General features: G+C 54.2%; 1 protein-coding gene across 1 annotated transcript in view; it reads left to right on the top strand.

Moving 5' to 3' along the window:
• Positions 1-13,873, top strand: part of PTK7 (protein tyrosine kinase 7 (inactive)) — a 64,885-nt gene that overhangs the window by 23,717 nt on the left and 27,295 nt on the right. Inside the window, exon 2 of the mRNA XM_008153277.3 lies at positions 13,302-13,589. Within this exon, the coding sequence (XP_008151499.1) occupies positions 13,302-13,589 (288 nt within the window). The remainder of the gene's footprint in view (positions 1-13,301; positions 13,590-13,873) is intronic.

Consider the following 13,873-nt stretch of genomic DNA (forward strand, 5'->3'; position numbering starts at 1 on the left):
GTGAGGATTGGAAAAAACAAAACACATCATCATTATGAATGCATGGACTTTAAACTTACTGGATGTGTTAAGTTGGTGTGGTTATTATCCTCATGGATGCGTAAGTGGCCCTGCCTTTGGCCCACGGGAGTCTCTTCACGCTGGCCCTGAACCTTGGACGTGACCCTGCTAGTCTTTGCTCATTTCCATTTAGGATAAGATGTCCCAGGCTCATCTCATTTCCTGCCGCAGACCTGGAATCAGGTACTTCTCCAGGGAGGAAGGGCATGAATTTTTAAGATATTGGTACAATTTTACTAAACCACTCTCTAGAAGGGAACTATTAGGATTTACACCCCCATCAGCAAAGCTTGAGGACCATTTTCTCCATAGACTTGCCAGTGTTGAGTTATTTTTAAATTCTTGGCGTTCATCGGACAGGCAGAATAGCTTGTTCTAATTTGCATTGCTTGTGTTACTAATGCATTAGAACATTTTCTTATATTTATTAATCATTTACATTTGTTTTGAGGACTCGTCATGTTGTTTAGATCATGTTACTGTTAGAATTTAGTAGTTATTATGATGGATTTGTAACTAGATAGGAAGGCCAGCAACCCCACTTCTGTCAATTGCTGGAAATAATTTTCCTAATTTGTTGTTTACCGTTGAGAAATGCATACAACTTCTATTGTATGTAGTCAGGTATTTCCCTTTACAAAGCATAGAATTTTCCAGTTGTCTCTTATTGGGGTCTTATAGGATCAGAAAGCTGAAGTCTAATGGTTATCTCCAGATGTGAGTTGGTACGTAAACATCCACTGGACTCTCCTCCCCTCCCCCTGCAGTTGTGTTCCGTGAGGCCAGAGGCCTGCCTCGGATCAGGATGGTCTGCACCATTGTCACGCAGACACTTGCTCTGACTCCTGTTCATATTGAAGGTGATTTGAGAAGCTTTTGGAGGGGAGTGAATGGAAGTATGAGCAACTGCTAATCTGGGCACTGCTGGGGGCCCTTAGGGCAGCGGGCAGCAGCCACCCCGCAGAGCTTCACCAACACGGGGTAGCAACCCTGGAACTGGGGAGCCCCATGTTAGGTACATCCAGTGACCGTGGCTCCAAGGCTCTGTCGGGCAGCAGTGGGACGAAGTTTAGACCTCAGGGTCTGTTCAGAGAGAACCACTACACCAAGATGGTAAAGATTAGGTGAGTGGCAGATCAAACAGGACTCTTTGCATCTCTGAATGGCCTACATGAGAGGAATGCCAGCCAAGTCCTTTATTGGGTAACAGGTGGTTGTGATGAGATGTAGTTCATAAAATATTTAAAAAAAAAAAAAAAGCTCCAATGTAGCAATGACAATAACTAATGGCTAAGAGTCCACTCACGTAGTCCTGAATACGTGCCAGGCCCTGTTCCAAACATGCTACATTTGTTAACTTGTGTATTTACTTTTCACAAGTCTACTTGGTAGGTACTGTTATTAGTACTGTTTTATAGATGCAGAGATGGAAGCACCACAGGGATAAACAACCTGCCCAAGCCGGTAAGTGGGAGAGTAGACTTTGCGTGCAGGGGGTCAGACTGGACCCTGAGCTCTTGTCCCATCTCCATCCTGCCTGAGTGATGTGGGGCCGGGGCCGGCAAGTTGTGTAGCTCTTCAAGCTTCCCAGAGGGCCTCTCATCCTTGTCAAAGCCCCGCAGGAGGAAGAGCAGTGAGCTGGTTTTACCTGCGGGAAAGGAAGGCCTGAAGGACAGAGTGGCTTGTACAGAGCCAGGTCGAGGATGCCGGTCTTCCTGCCTTTGGTAGCTGTCACTCATTTGGCATCAAAGTCAAACCCTTTGGACCTTCTAGGAACAGAATTGCCCTAGACACGTGCCAAGTGTATGCGTGTCTCTTCTCATTGAGAGGACCAGAACCTCTGGGGTTTGGTGCCCATGGGGGTTTTGTTCAGGATTTTTCTGGACTCGGCTCTGACCTGGCACTGGGCTCTTGAGGGCTGTGTGGGGCCTGCTCGAGGATCTTACGGTCAGAGCCCAGGCCTGGCCCTTTCTGGAAGGTGACTGCTTTGCCCTTGTGTGAGGTGCAAGACTGAGTTCCAAAAGTCGCAGGACTGCTGGGTCAGGGGTTCTGGAAAAGTTGGGTGGAAATTGCCCTGCTGTCTTCTTGCTCCTGGCCTAATGGCTCAGACCATTTTTAGATGTCAGGAAGTATAACAATATGGTACATTTATCTTGGTGAATAATGGATGAGCCTGGGGAAGGTACTGTACTTTTCCTGGTGAATTATTTACCAGGAGCCTCTAATTTGAGGGCTCTCCATTACTGATGGTCTGAATTTGGTATCTGTAGAGCCCCCTCCCCTCCCCTCTCCTCTTGCTCCCCCAGATCTCCCACCTGCAGGCTAGCCCTAACCTTTTGTTTCTGGTGTTATCTGGGCAGCCTTGTTGCCTGTGGCCAGGGGCTGTCTGAATTTTGAGCCCCTGTGGCTGTTGGAGAGAGTGGTGGGAGGGGATGGGGAGGCCTCCTTACTGAAGACACAGGGACAGATCTGCTGGGGAAGCTGGGACCAGTGTGGGGCTGGTGCCTGCTCTACAGGCATGGGAGCTTATGTGCACGTAAGTCATTTGTGCTCTATGTCATTGTCTTCCTTTGCTTTTTTAAATCCTCACCCGAGGATATTTTTCCATCGATTTTCAGAGAGAGGGAAAGGCAGAGAGAAATATCAGTGTGAAACACATTGATGGGTTGCCTCCTGCACGCACCCTGACCAAGACCTGGGCAGCGAGGAGCCTGCAACCTAGGTACGTGCCCTTGACCAGAATCGAACCCAGGACCGTTCGGTCCATAGGCTGATGCTCTACCCACTGAGCCAAACCGGCTAGGGTTCTTGTCTTTCTTAACCCTTTCTCTGGGTTTCTACGACTCTGTGTTACTCTATCTCTGTCTCTCAGTTTATCTCTGTGTCTCTGCCTGTTGCTCTCTTACCTTCTCCCTCTGTCCGTCAGATCTGGGTCTTTGTCTGCTGGTATCTCTTACTTTCTTAGTCTGTTCATCTCCCTCCGTCTCTGTCAGTTGTTAGTCTTCCTCTGTCTGTTATGGCCTGTCTCTCTGTAGATCTCTCTGTCTCTCTGTTGGTCATGCAGCCAGTCACTCAGTCTGTGTGTCCCTTTATATCTGCTTGTCAGCGTCCCTCCCCTGCACCCCGGACTTGAAAGGTCTGTCAGAGGCACCTCTGGGAGTGGAGGGACAGCCCGTTCCAGACTTAAGTGAAGTCAGATCTTTGTTGCCTTCCAGATCCTGACTTAAAGATCGCAGAATAGGCATGAAATAAACTTTAGGTCTTTGTCTTTTTTGTTTTGTTTGTTTGGCTATTCCATTCAGTATTACATCAGCCACTCTTAGGGGCTTTTTTCCTGCAGTTATTCATATGTGCTTTATGTTTTATAACATTTAACCCCCAGAGTCGGTTAGTTCTGGTTAGGTCCCTAGGCCTTAAGCATCTGGTGATGAGTTGCAAGTTTTTGGTGCTTTTAAAAATAACTTACAAGAAATCGTTTCTGTTATTCATCAATTTGTGTGGGTTTTTTTCATCTTTGTTATTGATTTGGAGGTTGAAATACTTACTTTGGCATCTTTTTATCCAGAGTGCTTTTTCTATAAACAGCTGATTTTTTTAAAAACACATGACTCTTTTTTGGTTATTTTCCTTAAAAAAAAATAAAGGGACAAATCATTAGTAATGCAATTAAGAGATTAAACAAAAGAATAAAATTAGTTTTGCCTTATTAGGAAGTTTATATTTTAAGCTATAAAATGAGGTTTATAAGGGTCTAGGAAGCGTCTGATGGTTTGACTCTCCGTAAGCATCTGGCCTGCCTTCCACCTCCTCTCTCCACTGGCGCCCCCTCACCCGACGACACCGGGCCAGACTCCAGTACATCTGAGTAATATTTGAGCCGTGATCACGGCTGCGGTAGTTGGATGTCAACCGCAAGATATCTTCCCCCTCCCTCATCCCCCAGCCCCAGCAGACTAGAGTCCAGGAGAGCACCCTTGTCTCTGGAAGCCAGTGGCTCGTCCAAGCCTTCTCCCTCCGTCTGGATCCCTATCTTTGTGTCTCAGGCTGAGCCCTAAAGCCTGGAGCATCCCTTTCTAAGATCCCTCCCTGGAGGGCAGGGTTGGTTTCCAGAAGCAGCTGTTGGTGAGACAGGTGGAGAAGGAAAGAAAGGAAGGTTGGGGGCTGGGCACTTGGAAGATGGGTTCTAGTTCTGACTCCGGGGCCCTGCCTCATCTCTGGCCCCGAAGGGAGAGACAGCCAGGCTGTTGAGCATGTTGTCCGAGGGGGTCTCCCCCAGGCTGCCAGGGGGCACTGTTGGTCTCCTGCACATGGGTTAAGCGTCACCGCGTGTCACTGGGTGTGTGGCGGCCACAGGCCCTGAGTGGCTCGTGCTTCCCACATCACACATAGCAGAGTGATTTCCTCACAGTCCCCACTCTTATCTGCTCCAGGAAGTGGTTTGCACAGCACTTCTAAATTTAAAAGAATGAGACTGACTTTTTTTTCTCTTATCCCTTTGAAACCAGCTGAGGTCCAGCCTCTTCAGTGACTTTTTGGGCTTGGGTGGTGGGGGACAGGAGAAGCAGGGGTGTGTGTGTGTGTGTTGTGTGTGTGTGTGTGTGTGTTTCACCAGTCTCTGATGATACCCAGATGAGTGGGGGAAACAGACTGTGGGGCTAGGTGTGTTATGGAGGCCAGGGCAGGGTGCTGGGGGCACACACAGAGGAGGGTGGAGGCTCAAAGACTGATTTTCAAACTGTTGACAGCTATGTTCAGCCACACCATTATTTTTAAAAGATTCATTTGTTCCTTTCCCCACCCTCCCAAACCCAACAGTATGTTCATCTTTTGAGGGGAGCAGCGGGATGGGATGTAGGTGATGGCCACAGGGAAGGATCTTCACAATACAGTGCCAGACGGGTCAAAGTAACAAGCAGAGGGGGAGAGAATACAAGACAATTTACACAGGTCAGAATACCTGCAGGTGAAACAACAATCACGTTTTGCCAGAGCACATACAAGGAGAGGTTCTACATTAAACCCGATAGAACTGTTGGGGCGGTGGGGGTGGGGGACAAGGGAAAGCGACGAAAAGCAGCCAGTGTGGCCTCAGGAGTCGCCGGAGCCGGGCAGACCCAGGGGCAGCTCCTGGCCCTGCGTTTACTGGAATAACCTCGACTCCAGTGTCCTCTTCCGAGTGAGGCTGGCCCGAGGCGAGGGCTCTTTGGATTAGGAGTCAGGTGCTTGTGACAGGGCCGCAGCCCGTGTCCGAGGAGCTGAGGCAGCCGGCCCAGGAGGACTCTGCAGGGGTGGAAAGTGTCCCGTCTGCACTGTTCAGTGTGGTGGCCTGAGCACTTGAAGTGTGGCTCGTGTGACCGGGAAGATGAGTTTTCAATTTTGTTTCATTTTAATAGCCCCATGTGACCAGTGGCTACCATATTGGACAGAGCAGGTCCAGGGGAGGACTTTCCCCATTAAATGTAGTTGAGGCCGCTCCACCTAAAGCAGGAAGCCATCTTCTCCCTTCCACAGGGAATTCGGGGTGAACGTCTGTGACCATTCTGGTTAGGTCTGGGGTCTGTGCTCACTGTCTTATCCGTCTCCGAGGGGTGATGCAAATATGGGTAACAAGAGCTCAGAAAACGGAGTCTCACAGCGTTTCTGAGCTCGTCATGAAAATTAATTAACCAAGACTTGGCCCAGCCAGTAGTGGACCAAGGTAGCGGTCCCAGGCTGTCCTTGAGGAAGCGCCTTGGGAAGGAAGCTCACTCCGGGCCTGAGCGCCTGCTGTTCTCGCTGTGGTCTCCCAGAGCCCTCACCACGGCACCTGGGAGTCAGACCTCGTTGGGCCCTGCGTCTGGACCCCTATAATGAAAGGCAGCGGAGCCCACAGGGAATCCCCTTCCACCTTCTCCGGGTGACCACTCGCCCCCTCGTCCCCTCTGGACTCCCTGAGCACTCCCGCTGAGCGTCCGTGAGCTCTTCCTGGGGTTGAGCTGCTGGCTCAGTTCCCAGTCTCTTAGCCCAGCAGCCCCATCGGTTTCTCTACAATGTGCTGGTGTCTTCAGGAGACAGCTGGCTGCTGTCTCTGTCTCTCTGTCTGTCCCTCCCTCTCCTTGGGGCTGAGAGTAGATCTATCCCAAGGCAGAGAGTGTGGCGAGAACTGGTTCTCCCTGGCGGTTCTATTCCAGAGCCATTCCCCGGCCCCCTTCACCAGGTCAAAGGACATTTTCAGCTGAGGTCCATTCCTCCCTGGAACTTCTGGGGTTTTTTACTTCCCTAAAAAATATGCAGACTTTTGTTGGTCTGTACCAAATGTACATTTCATTTGAATGTCTTAGGGGCCTGAAAAAGAATCACTAAAATCAGTTTCAAGGCTGCCATTTTCCAGGTGTGGAAACTGAGACCCAGAGAGGAACATTGAGTTGTCTAAGATTGGCTAACGGATATGGAACAAGATTTCAGGTCACATAGACTCTTTAAAAAAAAAAATTAAATTCTTTATTGTTTAAAGTATTACATAAGTCTCCTTTTTCCCCCCATTGACCTCTCCCCGGCCACCCCCCTCCCCCAGCACATGCCCTCACGCCTCCCCCCCCCCCCCCCATCTGTGTCCATTGGTTATGCTCATATGCATGCATCCAAGTCCTTTGGTTGATCTCTTCCCTCCACCCCCCGCCTTCCCTCATAGGTTGGACAGTCTGATGCTTCTATGTCTCTGGTTCTATTTTTGTTCATCAGTTTATGTTGTTCATTATATTCCACAAATGAGTGAGATCATGTGATATTTATCTCTCTCTGACTGGCTTATTTCGCTTAGCATAATGCTCTCCAGGTCTATCCATGCTGTTGCAAATGGTAAGAGGTCCTTCTTTTTTTACAGCAGCGTAGTATTCCATTGTGTAGATGTACCACAGTTTTCTAATCCACTCATCTGCTGATGGGCACTTAGGCTGTTTCCAAATCTTAGCTATGGTGAATTGAGGTCACATAGACTCTTAAGTGACTTGATTCGCCCCCGGAAGGCTCGCAGGGTACCTACTCTGTGGCCCAGGCCCTCTGAAGAGCACAGCCATAGCATGCTGGGCACGAATGTCTGCTCTCCCCTCAAGCCTGCAGTCTAGCTTGGGGGATACAGCACAGGTAGGGATATGCTGGATGTCACAGGCAGCGAGCTGTCAGTGCAAGTGTGTGGCCAAGGAAGAGGCAGGAGCTCCTAGGGCAGTGGTCGGCAAACTCATTAGTCAACAGAGCCAAATATCAACAGTACAACGATTGAAATTTCTTTTGAGAGGCAAAGTTTTTAAACTTAAACTTCTTCTAACGCCACTTCTTCAACACAGACTCGCCCAGGCCGTGGTATTTTGTGGAAGAGCCACACTCAAGGGGCCAAAGAGCCGCATGTGGCTCGCGAGCCGCCGTTTGCCGACCACGGTCCTAGGGAGCCACAGGAATGGGAGCAGCTTGTGCTGGGTCCCTGTCTGCAACCTCCAGCTGCTTCCAACCTGCACACCTGCCATTTATGGCAGCACTCTTAATCCCTTCCGGGGGGGGGGGGGGAGGGGGGGGGGCAAGGAGGGGACCCTGGGGAGTAAGCCCTTTGCTTCTGTAACTGCCTCTGAGGATCATTGTTGCAGTGAACCCAGTGTTAGGTATTGGTGGCTGTCCAGTCTCACCCTCTTATTTCTCTGGTTTTACAGATAATAACGCTGTCTGGCTGGTGGGGGCAAGGGGTGCCGATGCCAGGGCCACTCCATGTGTTAGTGGTTGTGTTGAAACTGGAATCCAGGTCTCCCAGCCCCACGTTCCTTCTGCAAGATCGCACATCCTCACCCTGGATGGGTTTTTTATTTATTTCCGGCTGGGTTTTTAATTCATTGCTGCTTCCTCGGAGACCTTGCAGCCATGGCAGGGTTCCTGAGGGTGAGAGGTGTGTCCCGGGCATGGCCCCCTCGCCCCAGTGGAAGACAGGCTGGCTCTAGGGGGTCGGACAGCGTGGCTGCTGGCTGGGGAGCATCTGAAGCCACATCTCCCGCGGGCATGCGTGTCCCTCTGGGCCCAGACGCCATTGGACACAAGGTCTCCCCCTCCAGGGCCTCCCGGGAGTGAGCAGGCCCGGCCTGAGCTGTGGTTTTCATCGAAGGGAGAAGAGCTGGCCCACTCGCTTGTTTCTGCCCTAATCCCTGGTGACTTCGTTCTGTTCTTCTAATCCGGATGTGGGAGCCTCTCCAGATATTTACAGTTAAATCCCAGGACAGGAAAACTCAGCTGGGCCCCTGGCTCTGCTCCCTCCTGCATCGCTCGGAGCCAGGGCTGTACAGTGTGTGGAGGCTGCGGGGCGCCTGTCAGCGGACCTGGGCCTTTTGTAGACGCTGGGAAGACAGAAGGGGGACAGAGCTCGTGCTCTGCTCTGGATCTCGGGGGCCAGCTGTGGTTGTTCTCAGCGACCCTCGGAACCCAATGTTCTGGGCTTATCCGTTTGTTTGCAGGTGCCTACGCCACAGGCAGCGTATCGGTGGTGGTGGTAGTGGAGAGGGAGGTGCCCAGACCTGCCAGTCCCATTCAGCATTTGTGTTTCTATGACCTGGGTAAACATGGGAGGTGACTGGGCTTGCTGTCCATCCAAGGGCCTTGTTCCTGCAGCGATTTGTTTCTCCAAAAACTTCCCAATGTCTCTGGGCCACGGGCCTTTGAGTGGCTCCAGAGCCCCTGAAAGTGTGCCGGTTAAACCCCTGAAGGCCAAGGGTCTGTGCCACGTGCGTGGGTCCCTCGGGGAGGAGCAGGGGGCAGGGTACTCCTGGGGCTCTCACTCGGTGTCCCTAGAGTTTCCAGATGGAGGGGACTTGTGAGGAGGGCTGTCCTCCTGTGGGTGAGGGTACTGGCGGCCCCTCTCCTGACGGGCGCATTTGTGCCTCTGGCTGAGGGCAGCCTCTCCCGGCCTGTGTCCTGATGCTTTGCCCCAGAGAGGGCACAGGAAGTTGGCCAACCTCTCCCTCAGGGATCTGTGTGCCCCACCAGGAGCCACCTTGGGCGGGCTCTCGGGGTCCGCCAGGCATCAGGAAGTTCCTCACAGGGCCCTGGGCCCTGTAGCCAGGAGGAGTTGGTTGTAGGTGTGGAGGAATCAGCCACTTTCCTGTGGCTGGTTGGCCTCGTGCGTGGGAGAGGTCACAGTCACTCGATCACACAGAATCTGCAAAATGCCCGTCCTGGGGCAGCCAGGGTCATCTTGGTCTCTCGGTCTGGTCCTAAGGCGTCTGTTTAAAGCATGGGCGTTCTTTCATAAGAGGGAAAGAGAGAGGGCAGATAAGATCAGCTGGTCCCGTTGGCAGGTCCTGGGCCTCTGCAGTGTCCTGGGGGGGTGTTTTCTTCAGACTCGGAGGACTGGCCCGAGACATGGGTCTCTGAGTGGCCCAGATGGATACTTGGACTAAAGCTAAAATTACTTCAGAGCAGAAAAACTTCCTGCTGCTCTCTGCTCTCTATAAAATCATGTTTACACATATGTGTGTGCGCACACGCACACATATACACACATGGGTGGACTGGGCCTGGAGCCCAGAGAGCAGCAACGAGGGCAGACACCAGACCAGATGCGTGCTGGGGGCGGGAGCGGGAGTTGGGCTGCTGCCCACACAGCCCTTTCTCAGGGGGCTGGGGCCGGGGCTCCGGCAGAGGGAGTGTCTGCATATCGATGGCTGTTGGGGAGGCGGGAAAACGGCTTGGAAAATGTCCTTATTGGGTATTTGCTGCTCCAGCTTTGTTGGGGTCAGTGCCACGTGTGGGCAGCTGGCTCTGCTGCCTGTCATTGGGGGGGGGGGGGGGTTGCTTGCACCCACTGTGCCCAGTGGGATGGCCCCCTACCTTCTGTGTGCTCCGCGCTGTGCTATGGGCTTTTGACTGTGCGAATCCACTTAGCCTCACCGTCTGAGTGGTAGGGCCGGGGTCCCCATTTCACTGCAAGGGGAGAAGCCAGACTAAGTTGGCATTGTGAGGGCGTGCGTGGCAGGGCTGTTGGGCAGCATCAAAGCTGCTACCCTGAGCGAGCTGCCTCAAGGAGCACATCGGCTGTGTGTTCTGTGAGGTCCTGTGTGTAGAAGGCATGATTCATAGATGGTGTGGCCAGACCGTGGCTTTGGGGAGCCTCTGACAGTGTTCCACCAAAGGTCTGCCCTAGGCCACAGCTCGGGGGGCATCCTCCAGCTGGAGGTAGTACCGGGACAGGAATGTGCTGGTGACGGTACCGCCTTGAGGCAGGTACCACCTCGGTCCCCCACAGCCGTCCTCCTCCACTGTCATTGCTGCCCTTCATTCTTTGGTTGTGGTTTCAGCCGAAGCTTCTGAAGAAGTCTTCGCTTCCCAGTCCTGCTTTTGCGGGAGCCTGGCGTTTCTGCCCGGGCTCCTGGGTCTGCCTCTTGTCTCCTGTGTCTTTCCCCCGACAAAACAGCTGACCTCTCCTGAAAGCCGTGGAAGTGGCCAGACCAGGCACGCCTCGCTCTGCCTTCTCAGCAAATGCGGATGCCACAGCACTGGGCCAGCCTCCTGCATGAGGGGCCTCTGGCCCAGCTGTGGGCTCAGAGCAGGCCCTGGGGGCTTGGAGAGGGCCCGGTGGCTGCTCTCCCTGCCTTTTGTAACATCTAAAGTCTGCCCCAGCCAAGCACTAACCAGGACCTGCTGTGAGCTGACGTCAGGACAGAGGGCCCCGCAGGGCCGGCTTTGATGTTTCCCAGGCCCTATCGTGGGGGCGCAGGGGGCTCTGAGTGGCAGTCTGGGAATGCAGCGTCTCTCACCACAGCCATGGGGCAGCCCCAGCCCCAGGAGGGGATGCTGCAGGCCAGGCTGGGTCCCTTCTGAGTCATGCCATTTCTTCTCCCAGCTCAGGTTTCTGTGGCCACTGGTCTGTGGTTCCTGCAACCCATGGCCCCTTTCCCTGCATCCCACCCATCCGACTTCTCTGCTGTGGTCACTCCGGCCCGGCCAGGACCGGGGAGTGGTCCTGGGCCTTGTAGGTGGGGAGCTTTCTAATGTTCTTAAAATGCAAGACCTCGGGCAGGAAGGGTGATCGCGGTAGTAATAACGGCAGCTGCCATTTACCAAGTTAGCTCTGTCCGAGGCACTTCTGCGCAAGGTCAGACACACAGAGTGTGAGGGTCAGGATTTGAGCTGCACCTGTCTGATTCCAAACCTTAACTACCGCTCCTCTGCTCCCCTGTGCGGTGAGGCTCCGGGCTCCCCACTGTGTCCAGAGTAGCTGAGTGGGGAAGTGGGGGTTCACCTATGCTTTGAGGTAGGTCATCTCTCTTTGGCCTTGGACAAGCATCCTGGAGTTCTGGGTCTGTGATCCCAAGATTTTGGTGCGTCACACTCGAAGAGGCCCTAGGGGGGCCCTTGTGTCATGAGAGGTGGTCGGGGAGGGTTCCAGGTGCCGCCACGTTTGCCATCTCTTCCTTTGAGGTTACCTCGGGTCAGCCAGTAGTCAGCTGAGCGCCTTTGTGCGCCTGGCATTTGTCTGCAAGAGGTGTGTCCACCTCTCTCCCTGGCTGTGGGGAGTGAGAAGATCATTGTGGGATCAGATACTTCCAGGGTTAGTTTTCAGTTCCTGGGCGGGGCTGGGGGAAGCGTGGGGCTGCAGGCTGGGTCCTGGCTCTGCCACAATGATCTGTTTGATCTTGGGTAAGGGCCTTCCTCTCCCTTGACCTCAGTTTGCCCATCTGTACTACAAAGGGATGGTACCACGTTGCCCAGCAGGGGGAGAGCCACACTCCCATGCAGTGTTTGGAAGGGAGTGGGGGTGTTTGGGTTGTCAGGGTGAGTGGGGGTGCTTAGCAGTGCCCAGGGGGCCGATTGGCTAACTTGCACAGAGGGTGTGATAGCCCAGCATGGTGGCGATGGTCCCATGTAGAGAGCCAACAGTACCCTATTGAGAAGTCATGGGGGTGCTCTGAGCCGTTTCCAGCCCCGTGGATCGTGTGGGCTGGCCCCTCTGAGAATGTTGGGGGGAGGACCAACGCCAGGGGCAGCCCCTCCTCTGGACCCAGCCCTGTGGGGTCTGAAATCGGTTTCCAGTTGTTCGGGAGGGAATGGGCAGGGCCCACTAGCCTCCTTCTTCTAATTGCCCTTGTGGGGCCCAGCTTGGCCAGCGGCAGAGCCTGCTGTTTCAGGTAGCAGCCCCAGGTGGTCCATTTTCTCTTCCTGGAGGGGCAGCACGCCCCCCTCTGTGCTGTCACCCACCCCTGGCTGGTCTTCCAGGCCCAGCAGCTTTGGGCCTCTGCAGGGTCCTCACGTGGGCCCGGAACAAAGCCCAGTGTGTTATTCCTGCTGCTGTAACCATGCCACCTGCCTGGCCCTGCCCTCCGCCTCCCAGGCCCATCTGCTGCTCAGCACAGCTTCTCGCTCTTCCCTTTGTTCTCACTGGCTATGGCCGCACCTTGGTGGCAGGGCCCCCCTTCTCTGAGGGGCCCGTGGCCAGCACTGAGCTGTAGCCGTGCAGGAAGGGGAATGGATTTCAGTGAAAACCTGGAACCACGTGGCTCTCCTCTCAGCTTAGCACGGAAAATCCAGCCTTGGTCACACATGGCTTCTTAGGGGTAGAGCGGGAGTGTGGGGGTGGCCCTGGCTTGTCTTTGGGAATAGCCCGAGTTCTAGAGAGTATTGGCTTCTCCTGTAATGGGGCGGGCTCTCCCGGAGAAGCCCCCGGGGACACTGGGCTGCAGAGTCCTGCGGGGGGGATTCAAGGTTCCCTCCCTGACCTGTGGACCCCCAGTCATCCTTGAAAGATGCTCTTTGGATTATGATTTAATTTAAGTTTGCTCAGCATCCTGGATTCTGAAGGCAGTGAGGAGGGTTGTCTGCTAATGTCCCCTGTTTCCCAGCCCAGCATCAAGACCTCCTCTGATCTGGTCCCACAGGTCTGGGGCCTCTTCCTCTGTGCAGCCATCAGCACCCCCACCCCAACCCTTGGGCTTCCTCCCTCCCCTGTGCTCTAGAGCCATTGACTGCCCACACCGCTCGTCATGAATTTCGCCGTGGCCTCTGTAATTGCTCTGTGTCCCCCTTCAGACTGGCCTCCCGTGAGCACCCAGCACCATTTAAACGTTCCTCATTGGACACTTGGCAACTGTGGTCCCGTGAGCCTTCCCACCTGCACCCATTGGACGTTGGACGCCGCCTGTACACAGCCCCTTTTCCCTCCTGAGGGGTGACCTGTGTGAGGACAGTGGCTGCAGCTCCTCTTGACCCTGCATGTCCCTTGTCCCCCTCTGCAGGTGCCCAGACAGCCATCGTCTTCATCAAGGAGCCATCCTCCCAGGATGCCCTGCAGGGGCGCCGGGCGCTGCTCCGCTGTGAGGTCGAGGCCTCAGGCTCGGTACACGTGTACTGGCTGCTGGATGGGGCCCCTGTCCAGGACACCGAGCGGCGTTTCGCCCAGGGCAGCAGCCTGAGCTTCGCGGCTGTGGACCGGCTGCAGGACTCGGGAGCCTTCCAGTGCGTGGCTCGGGACGAGGCTACTGGAGAGGAGGCCCGCAGTGCCAACGCCTCCTTCAACATCAAATGTGAGAGCTGGGGCTGTGCCCGCCCCCCTGCCAGGCCCTCAACTCCTGAGCCCTGCAGGACCCCTCCTTTCCTTCAGCTTCTCCCATTTCCAGCTGAATAGGGCAGGCCGATGACAGTGGTCAGCTCTTTCTGCTACATGGATCAGAGAAGTTAAAAATGCTCATTTTTCCAAGTCCCCCTCACCCCGCGCCCCAGAGTCTTGGACCATTTATTTGGTGGGCGCTTTTGCAGATGGCAGGAGCAGTGAGGCAGAGTGGCCAAGTGTCAGGCTTGACCTGCCAGG

The sequence above is a fragment of the Eptesicus fuscus genome, chromosome 10 (genome assembly GCF_027574615.1).
Source record: "Eptesicus fuscus isolate TK198812 chromosome 10, DD_ASM_mEF_20220401, whole genome shotgun sequence".
In the NCBI taxonomy this organism is placed as follows: domain Eukaryota; kingdom Metazoa; phylum Chordata; class Mammalia; order Chiroptera; family Vespertilionidae; genus Eptesicus; species Eptesicus fuscus.